The sequence below is a fragment of the Nanorana parkeri genome, unplaced genomic scaffold (assembly GCF_000935625.1).
Source record: "Nanorana parkeri isolate BGI_ZX_2015 unplaced genomic scaffold, ASM93562v1 scaffold934, whole genome shotgun sequence".
Lineage (NCBI taxonomy): Eukaryota > Metazoa > Chordata > Amphibia > Anura > Dicroglossidae > Nanorana > Nanorana parkeri.
This window is the reverse complement of record NW_017307202.1, coordinates 143,166-154,311: the sequence shown is the minus strand read 5'-3', so window position 1 is coordinate 154,311 and position 11,146 is coordinate 143,166. Positions and strand designations below refer to the sequence as shown.

The 11,146-nt window shown below is 40.1% G+C and overlaps 1 protein-coding gene across 1 annotated transcript in view; it reads right to left on the bottom strand.

The window, feature by feature from the left end:
* LOC108795111 (serine/threonine-protein kinase VRK1-like) overlaps positions 1-11,146 on the bottom strand; it is a 75,491-nt gene that overhangs the window by 33,832 nt on the left and 30,513 nt on the right. The window contains exon 8 of the mRNA XM_018566302.1: positions 2,836-2,956. Within this exon, the coding sequence (XP_018421804.1) occupies positions 2,836-2,956 (121 nt within the window). The remainder of the gene's footprint in view (positions 1-2,835; positions 2,957-11,146) is intronic.

The window sequence follows — 11,146 nt, the reverse complement described above, 5'->3', positions numbered from 1 at the left end:
TCCCCCCCTCGCTTTTCAGTGAACAGGCGGGGGGGGGGGGGGGTGTTCTTGAACAAGCTGCTGATGCAGTAGAGGTTGAGAACTAGGCTGTCTAGGTTACACGGCAGGCTAAACAGAATTACAAATCCTTTGGCAATTAAACAGATTCTATATATTTATTTCACATATAAGCATACAATGCTGACCAAAAAACACAGTGACTGCTAAAGTCAGGAAGGCACTCACATTTTCTTAAATCTTAGTTTTATATAACCACTGGTGTTTAACTATACGTTTGGGTAGGACTGCAGACTCTTGTCATGTGATTATGTTCACCAGGGTTACAATGAGGACATTACTGAACCCATGGAAGGCTCATAATACCTCCAAGTCAGGATTGTATAGAGGATGAGGATACCCATAGCTATAGGGATTCAGATTCTAGCATACAAGTGCAAACCATGAATAAAGTAGTAAAAACAATATGCATGCGTTTGGTCATTTTCATGTTTCTCTGAAGTATACGCTCATTTAATGGATAAGAAAAAAAATACCACTCCCTTCTGTCCTGCTCTTCTAAATCGGGGACAGAACAACACAACTACTCAGATGCAGACAGAACATACGTAACTGTGCCCTGTGGTCATGTAGAGAAAACTTAGTTTGGAGATGGCTAAGCTTGAAGCAAATGCAATAAGCAAGCCCACCAGAGGCTGAGAAAGTGGGGATGTCTGCGCCTAGCCAGCTACATTGCCTTTTTTTTCTTCTTAAGGATCAGGGGAGAGTTTTTGTTTTTTTAATAGCTACCCAAGCTTAGCCAAGCATTACAACAAGATATGGTGATGTACAAAGTACAGTAACCGATCAGCTTTGTTTTGACTGGTGTTCTGTGGTCAGACTGGTGAAAGGAAGACTCTGATTGAAGTTGGTTATTGCACTTTATACTTTTCCCTATCTAAGAGGGTGCATTTTATATAATCATATATATATATTTTTTGCACAGCGCAACTGACATCCAGTCATCCTGTCGAGCTTAACATATCTGTGTAGTATGTAGGTCTAACATACAAATACCAATAAGCATTACGATGAGATAGAAAACTTAGAGACATTAAACTCAGGAAAATTACCCTAACAAAAATGTAACTTGTTTGTGTCAGGGGATGATCCAAAGTCTAGTCTCGGGAGGGGCGCTGCCAGAAAATAAGGTCCAAACTGTAGAAGAACTACAAATCCCAGCAATACATTATACAGCAATGCAGAATGGCACTGGCTGTAGAGGACTACAAATCCAGCAATACATTATACAGAAATCCAGAATGGCACCGGCTATAGAGGGCTACAAATCCCAGCAATACAGTATACCATCCTCTAGAGAGGACTACAAATCCCAGCGATACATTATACAGCAATGCCAAATGGCAACCGGCTATAGAGGACTATAAATCCCAGCAATACATTATACAGCAATGCTGAATAATATGAAGGAACATACTCATGTGCTGCTCCGGGGTGCTGACCTGATGTCTCCAGCAGAGGATCTCAGGAAGGCTGTGTGGGTCTCTTGGACGGGTGCGGACAGCTGGGTTCCCCAGGAAGGAGGAGATGTCCGACCAGTGCTGTAAACAGGTGCCACGGTTCGCAAGAAGCCTGCTGAGATCCCCAGCAAGTGTCAGTATCGGCACTCAGTATCAGGGCATTAATCGGTATTGGTGCATCCCTACTGTATAATGTAAGGTATTGCTGGGATTTGTAGCCCTGTATAGCTGGTGGTATTTTGCATTAATATATAATCATTATATACACTGTCTATAGACGTGAGGATGCTGAGGAAGATTCCAATGCTGCTGTGGAGGAGGAGATAGGCTGGAAGGTGTGCTGTGACAGCTGGCCAGCTTGGAGCTTCTGGTGAGTAGATCTTTGTTATTTTTCTCCCTAGACACGAGGGCCCATTTCTTCCTAGGGATACCCCTGGACCTAACCCTTGAAGTGCAGGGGTAGCCCCACTGCAAGGGGTAACTAAAGTTTGCCTGAAGTTTCTCTTTAATGTGGGATTGTAGTACATCACTTGGAAAGGTGGCTACATTACAACACACACAGGGGACCATGGGGAACAAAAAGTAGCCACCCTCCAGAATGAAGGACAGTGTCAGAACCAATTCAGAGATGATTTGAGGATCTACAGCCGAGTGATACACAAATAAGGTACATTTCTGTTACTAGCTAAGGTAAAAATCAGTACATTAAATAAAAAAATGAAATAAACATCAAATCCTATATATTGGTTATTGGACAACCCCTAAGGCCTCATCCACACACAATGCAAGCAAAATTGTATATTGCGTATATACGAGCGTATATCCCAGAATGCATCACTCGTAATGGAATTTTTAATGTGCTGTACGCATGTATTCGCGTATATACGCAAAAATATGCAGAAATACGCTGCCCGGGCGCAGCTCTGTTCCATTCTGCTTTTGCGCATATATACGCTACACAAATATACGGCTCCATACGCAGCTATGTGTATGGAGCCATTTATTTGCATATGGTACAATACGCGTGCGTATGCGCGGCAGTGTGAACGAGGCCTAAAACTCTCCATCTTTGAATAATGAATTTTGGTGATTTGAGAAAATCTGGTTTGGTAAAGCATAATAAATTCATTGATATGTATTTTTTTTTTTTTTGTATAATGAGTGATGTACTTTTATTTTTTTGTATAGTGTGTGATGGTGTTTTATAACTGTTAATAAATATTTTACCTGTGAGCTACTTCTATGTAATAAATCATCATCAGACAGTGACCATGTGAAAGAAGTGCAGTTAAAAGTTGTTGAGAAAATACTGTCATACTTTTGTTTGGCAATCTGGACGGTGGAAGGAAACTTTAAGTCCTGATCCCAGGGTAATCTCCCAGATAACCAATGCAGCATACAGAAAGAAAGAATTTCCAGATCTCCTCGTCTGGACGGGGCTAAAAGGAAAGAAAAAAAAAATAGCATTAAAAGAAAAATGATGAAGTATCAGGCTACTTTTTTATATATTTTTTTTACAAAGAATGCATTGACTATTAGTGATGAAATATGAAAAAGTAAAACGGGCAAAGTGTTTTGTTTGTTCAGCTGTATTAAAAGTAAAAACGCCCAGTCCTTTTGGCTTTACACCACAGACAGCCAAGTGACTTGTTGCTGGAGAAAGGGAGGGTCAGTTTTCTTACCTCCTCCAACTTCATCCTTTCTCAGTCTAGCCTGTCACATGAACTTGATCCCCATGGCCTCTGACATGATCCAGACAGCCCATAACCCAGCACCAACACTTTCTCAAAGAGCCAGGCAGTAAAAACAAAGAAAGAAATGTCTGCGGCTAAATTGCTAACACATGTTCCAGGAAGTCCATGGGGTCTACACTGGTCATACAGAGACCATTTGAGTGCAGACTAAACATTGATGGCCTTTCCTGTTCCATGATGTTCGGAGACTGGAGACGGAAAGATAAGACAAAACTGCCATCTAGTGTGAGTCATTGTACTCTCAGCCTTCACACTGCAGCGTATTGTACCTAGACAATGCAGATACCTTTATGGCAGAATTTATGTGGCCTCAGCCAACGTAAATATTTCACGGTTAAGCGAATTATAAGAAAGATAATAAAATTTTTGGAATGTACAACAAAATACTCTACTCGCCTGTAATTTTATCACAAATATAAACCGGTAAAGAACACTATAATTCACTGTGAATAAGTTGCACACAAAGAAATCCTGGGCAGAGGGGAAAAAAAACTCACTGGTGTCGGGAATGGGTTAAACTCACAGAAATATTTATAAGTATAAGAAAAAAAATCACAATGTGCAGATCTTCATTATTCAATGTTTAGGAAGTTTGGGTTTACGTGCCAGATAAAACCCGCTGATATATACACCTAGGAAAGTTAGTCGTTAAATATTTTCAGCCATAATTTAAAATTTGTTTTATTGTGTTATGAATATTTGGCGTGTTGCTTCTCAGGGAAAAAGGCGGCTAGCGATGTTTCAATCACTAAAGCAAGATTGTAGATGTATATTTTATCTGCTTGTGCAATTGAAGAGAAAGATGTAATCTCTTCCCCTGCTGCATGCGGTTGTTAAACCTGCAACATGTTTTATGAGCTTTCGTTAAGTGAATTCGAGAAAGTCACTCAGCAAACTTATCTTTTAATTTAAAAAGTCAACTATTAAAAGCTGCAGTGCCAACACATCATAACTGTTTTGTGTTATTCTGCATACGTTATCATGGAATCAGAGGACGAGATTAGCCTTACACACGCACACACACACGCACACACACACACACACACACACACACACTCCATCTAAACTGCTATTAGGGTATGCGATTATTAAAGGCCCTTCAACCTAACAGAATGTTGTTCTGTCCCTTGGGTGCCGTTTATTTTCTGCACTGGCTTCAGCAGAGTCCTAATGCAAGACTTGGCTCTCGTATTAAAATAAAAACACAATCTCCACCTCTTGCTGTTCTATAGCGATTTTATCAGCCATAAATCTCCCATTAACTGTGGAATGATTCCATTCATACAAACGTGTTCACAAGTTTTTTTTTTTTTTCCATCATAGCAATACAATATTGCAGCCTTAGAAAACCAGACCATTTGCCTGCTGAAATGCTGTAATAATGTGAGTTTATGTGACTTTACATGTAGAAGTATTTATAATAAATATGAGCATGTGTGTATAACAAATAAAATAATTTGTGTATATATATGTATACACACACACACACACACACACACACACACACACATCAATTTGTCGTGCTTTTAGCACTATGTGGGTCTCCATTCCCCTCACTTCCTGTTTTGCTGAAAACAGTTTTACAAGTCAGGATTTGAGGGAAACCATCAAACAGCAGCGCAGAAAAACTATTTCTAGTAGAGTAGGGAAAGGCTACATCTTCTTGTTTTGTTTGTTTTGTTATTTTTTGTTTATTTCGGCTGCATTCTTGTTGCAGATTTTCCCCTTAGTTCATGTCTGGTGAAACTGCTGTCACCTACACTGTAAGAATGGGGAAATCTCTCTTGTAGGTCCTCAGGTGGCGGTATAAACCTGACAGCGGTTCAATAGAGTCAGTTTACACTAATACCAAGCCTTGCATAGTTTTGAACAAAAAGTCCAGCAGGCTGCATTTGGCTATCTGGCCTGTGGCTTGCCTTTTAGGTCAATGCAGTGCATATAAAACATGTTCACACAATCTGTTTGGAAGGGTTGGTGCACTGTGACCCCCTCATTGTTCTCTGCATTGCTTTAACGGACTGAGTCTCATAATGTGAACTCATAGGATAGATTTTATTTGCACATTTATAATATAGACACTAAAATATTACTTGAGCTTCAACCTAAAACTGAACTGATAAGAGTGCAATCCGTAATAAAATAATAAACTGCACTGTACAGTACCATCAGTAAGTAAAATAGAGAAAGGCTCTTCACATATAAAGAGTATTGATGTGCAATAAAGCAGACGTGAATCTCCTGCAGAAATACTGTACAGTGTATCCACTTGGGGATATTAACTGACAGTGTTATAAATCAGCATCAATTTATAAGGCACAATAATTCTGCAATATGGCAAAAGTACATGCAAAACAACTATATCAAAACTATAATCAATACCAAGCCTACTTTATATTTTCGTTAATTATACATTTAAAAAAAATCTTAAAATGGGCTTTAAAGTACACTTTTCTTTCCCTCAGCAACATGATGTATCAAGTCAGTCTTTGAACATCATCTTAATATACATATCTTAAGTTTTTGCCAACAAAGCCATGGATCACACTCTCCCATAACTCCATATAGGTCATTAATGCCACCAATCACAATGAAGAACCACTAGTGACTTTTGCAGGAGGAGGGAGGAGTGGGCTAGCACTTCTCATGTTCGGCAAGATTAGCATATTAGAGCACCCGCATTCAGGGGCCTTGGAGGCTCTGGGGGAGATGCTGCTCAAAAGGTGGGTGCCTGCGTTTAACAATGTTTAGGAAAAGAGTTTACTATAGATAATTTCCAGGCACACTCTACTGTTAAGGTGCAGCTACTATGTAAACCACATACATTTTTAAACATAAAAAACTGAACAATTCCTTTTTGCACTTAAATTAGAACACTTTAAACATGTTAACTCGAAAACTAGATACTATAGGCACAATTCCAATATTGAAAAAGTGAAGATGAAGGGTTTCATCATGAAAGTGATCCATTTTCAAGAACAGGGACATTTCCAGGGACATTTTTTTTAAATGGGACCCTCAGCAGACAGCTACCCTGGGAATTCAACATAGTGACCATTCTTTTGTTTAGATTCTTTACTGTAAGTAATTCCCAATGATCAATGACAAATGTAGGGTTAGATACAGCATTGCCATCTTATAACAGAAGGTAGTTACATTCCTCATTTCCAACACAAAACCCTAAAACAGTAAGCTCAGTTTCTCTGTAGAAGTAGACAGTCATGCAAATCATAATTTTTTTTACCCTTTTAGTCATCTGTGCATCCAGGACCACTGGTATATAGCACAAATATATATAAAACTAATTCTAATTAATTATAAACTAATATGAATGCAGAAAGCTGCTGTACTCGAAGTACAATCACCAACAGATATTAGGAAAAGTGCACAGCGTTACCGATTCAAGAAAGCAATCAGTGTACTAGAATTAATCCTTTTTAAAGTGCATATTGGATAAATAAATACTTTCTGATAAATTGATTGAGTGATTCAATCTCTACTAAAAGTACATCCAAAATATTTTAAAAATATATAATAAAGTGCAAACCCTTGAATGATTCTTAAAAAGTATATAACTTAAACCTAACAGGTTATAACATTCAATACATATATCTCCTAACAGGTGCAATAATACAGACAATAAAAGGGAAATATAAAAGTATCCAGTCTTAAAATCTCATATAAACAACAAGTGTTCAATTGATCTTCCACAAAGGCGATAAAAGAATCCACACAACGATAGTGTCTTAGTAAGATCCCAAGCCACGATCCCAAGTGATCCACAATACTCAGATTCAACGTATTCGAGGTGATAAATAATTGAAAGTGTCACTCTCCCTGTGCGAAAAATAAAGCTTTTTATCCACCCTCACCGGAACGATTTGACCTTCTACAACGAGATGGTCAAATCACACATGATGTAATAATGCACTAAGGCATAGTATTTTTCATCCTCTGGTTCCAGCACTTCTCCACACTCCGCAATGAGCTTGTTTTCTCAGCCTCCACTGACAATGCCATATGAGAAAAACAACAAATGCTCATCGTTAAATATAATATTCGCCAGATTCATTTAGAAAGATGAAATCCTACTCACATGATCTGCATTTAAAACTTGCCAGCAAATAATAAGGGGAATGATCCTTTAACAAATTCCTCAGAGTGCGCTCTCTACAAGAACATCTGGATCAGAATAGTCTCAGCAAGGCCCGTACTGACGCGTTTCATCATCCAGGACATTTTCAAAGGATGGCAGACCACCTCGGTAGCGCTATGCACTTTTCCTTATAGCACAGATATAGCTATAATTTTACATGGCCCGTATTACAAACTTGTGTACAGTTGTTTCAGGCTTCTTAACCCCCCCCCCCCCCCCAATGCAAGATATGACTTTACTGGATCTATACTTGTGAGTTCAGGGGAACAGTACAAATCTGTAAAGTTACAAATTAAATTCCAACACAAAAGAAAAGAATGGTGGTGGTCTATTACAAATGGGCATGTGTACAATTCTCTTAAAGCAGTGCAATTGTTGAAACATCCACCCTGCCCCCTAAAGTTAAAAGATTAAAATAAACCTGTTCTGGGATTTCATGGTGGTTAGTGACCACTAATGGCTGGTTCACACCACAAAGAGAGTGTTTTTCAGAGCATTTGGCCTCTGGAACGCAACCCGGCCGGCTCCCTGGGTTCAGGGGCGGGAGGGGATGTGGCGGTGCATTGGTGCATTTAAGTCAATGGCACCACAGCAGTGCGGCTTGCAAAAATGCTGCATGCACTATTTTTGCAGATCACACTGGACCAGAACGCAGGCACTAATGTGGCACGAGTTTGGGTGCGGGCGATCGCACTGTGGGGGGGGGGGGGCGTGGCTGAGGTGCCGTCATGCCCCTTCCCACCCCTGAATGCAGGGAGACAGCCGGGTTGCGTTCCAGAGGCTGAATGTTCCGGAACACACTCTTTGTGGTGTGAACCGGCCCTAAGGCAGCTGCTACAGTATTTCATGGCTCCTGCTGACTTTTTTCTCCCTTTATGCCTTCTCTCCATAATATCCTGCGCTATTCCTTACTTTGGAACGATTTACAATCACTTTCTGATGCGTCTCCAGGACAGAGACTGAAGGCAAATCTCACCAAATGAACATAGACAGCAAAGAAAATAAACAAAACAAAAAAAAAAATCACTCCTCCTTCAAAGTAAAAAAAAAAAAATGAGGTTCAATGTCCAGCTTTGACTTGATCCACCAGGACACAGAGACAAGCTTTAAATACTAACCAGGTACCTGCACTAACGGAATTTACTTTTTCACTTTTCAGGGCAGGTTCACACCATTTTCCGGACCAGATCTGGTCCAGAAAATGGTGTGAACATGCCCACAGTTCCAGTGCATTCCAGACCAGACAAAATGAGACATGCAGTATTTTTCTGGTGTGGTCTGGAACGGACTGCGCTGCTGTGAACAGAGACCAGAAATCGTATAGGGATACTATAGGATGTATTTTGGGTCTGGAAATGGCCTCTGTTCACACCAGCACAGCCCGTTCCAGACCAGACCAGACCAGAAAAATACTGCATGCCTCATTTTGTCTGATCTGGAATGCACTGGAACTGCAGGCAGGTTCACACCACTTTCTGGACTAGATCTGGACCAGATCTGGTAAGGAAAATGGTGTGGACCTGCCCTTAGGCCAGGTCAAGTTCAGTTAAAGAGTATTTCCACTTTTGCTGTGAAATTTGAGAAAGCTCCACTATACAGTATGTTCCAATTCGAACAACATACCTGAAAATATTTTTTACAACATTTCCTACCTTTTAGATGCATCTTTGTAGCAGGCCTTTGCAAGATTCTATTTCAATTTAAAAGCAACAGAAAACTGTCTGTCCTCATAGAATGAAACACTGAGCTAACTCTCATTAGCATACAATGCTTCTAGATGTTTAACCCTTTGTTAGGGCAGTGTTCAAATCTAGTTTACAACTTGTATTGAGATCTTGCAGCACAGTACAGACAGGGTTAATTATGTTAACATTAACCTAGACCCCTTACATTCCAGAGGACATTTCTATACACAGAAAAACTTTCTTTTAGAATAGAACAGGTAATATGCAAGCAGCTTGTTTATGCTATGTGAATGAAAACATGCAACAAATATAAAATAGGTGTTATCCCAATTTGGCTGCAGAAGTGGAAATACACTTTTGTGGAAAGTCATTTTATAAATGGAGTCTAAAGGAAAACTGGTGTAGTTATTTCAAGATTTCAATTATTGTATATTTTTGACAGATCTTATTTAGATTTTTACATCTATCCTCTCCTGTATACAGCAGGAGGTATAACATGAGCAAACGCCACATTTATTAGTTAGCAAGACCAGCATTCCTCTATAGACACCATAAGCTGTTTGATCTGCATTTTATAAACTCGGACATTAATCACAATTATTCTGGACATGAAGGTAAAAAGATGCTTATTTGGCTGAGGCTAAACAGCATTATCCATTCTCATCTGTTGACTAAAACACAAGTATATATGATAGAAGGGGTTTACTACCAAGGAATTCCTATAAAGATCCTTCTCCAAATTTCTTGTGCACAGCAAGCTAAATTAACATTTTAAACAGTACCAAAGGGACAGATATGCTGCTGCATTAATTTAGATCTGGGAGACGAGATGGCTCTCTAGTTACTGTATTTGTGCCGTGCATTATCAATGTACAAAGCAGCAGATAAATGCATCAGTGGTGACTTGACAATTTAAAAAGGTACATTCCAGTGAAATTAAATGTATGAAGAGACTACCTTTCCTCGGTTTATATTTTTTATTCTGGCATTGCTGTAGAATGACGGTCTACACAGCTGCAGAACGTTACCTTTTTGTTAGCAATAAGGTATTCTTGAAGCTCCACACCTCCTGTATCTGTTTGCTCTGGAGTACAGCTACCGCAAATCACGTAGTTTTAAAGGGTCTAAAGCAGTGGTTCTCAACCTGTATAACCTCAGGACCTACATTTATCCTTCATTAAGTTGCGACCCATAGTAGAACACACGGCATTGCGGTACCGCATGTTCCGGTGCAAGCGATCAAACTGTGGATGGGAGGTGTGTTTGGGGTGCCATTCAAATAAAGCACAACGTACCTCCTGCACCAGAAAAAACAGTAGGTGTGATTGCGCGGTACAGACACACACAATCACATATACAATCTCACACACTCGCAGACATTCTTACATACACATTCTGAAAAAATGTTTAGGGGTTCAGTGTGGACTGCTGTGCTGTAACGGAGCTTCATCCATATGTGCATTGCTTGTACAGCTCCCTTGCACTCCCTGTAGAGGGGTCAGGAGCCAGAATGTGACACAACTCCAGTCACGCAAGGGAGCTGTAAGCAATGTGTGCATGGAGCTCCCTCACGGCCATACGAACCAGCCCACCTCAAGCTGACGCTCGTAGCCAGGAAGCATATTTTGAATGGCTGCTCGGCAAGATAATTGACAGTGCTGCACTTTGGGGGAGGCTGAGGAGCCTCTCACCTAGTGCAGTGGAAGGCATGCAGCGACCCACTGAACATGGGGTCGCGACTCACTTTTGGATCCCAACCCACCTGCTGAGAACCACAGGTGTAAAGGTTCCATCACCAAGCCTCCTTTGTGTGTTACCTGTCACTCCTCAGGGCTTTGTTCTACACATCCTGCATCTTTGTCCCAAATGGCTCTAAAAATGGTTCTAAGCTTCTCTACATACCCATTTAGCACATGAAGGGTGTATGATGTGCAGTAGTTTTTGAAAGGTAACACACTAATCTAGGTCAAACTTTTTTAGTTATGGACATAGTGGCCAAGGGATAGGAGACTTTTCAGTTTTTTTTACTGTGATCCG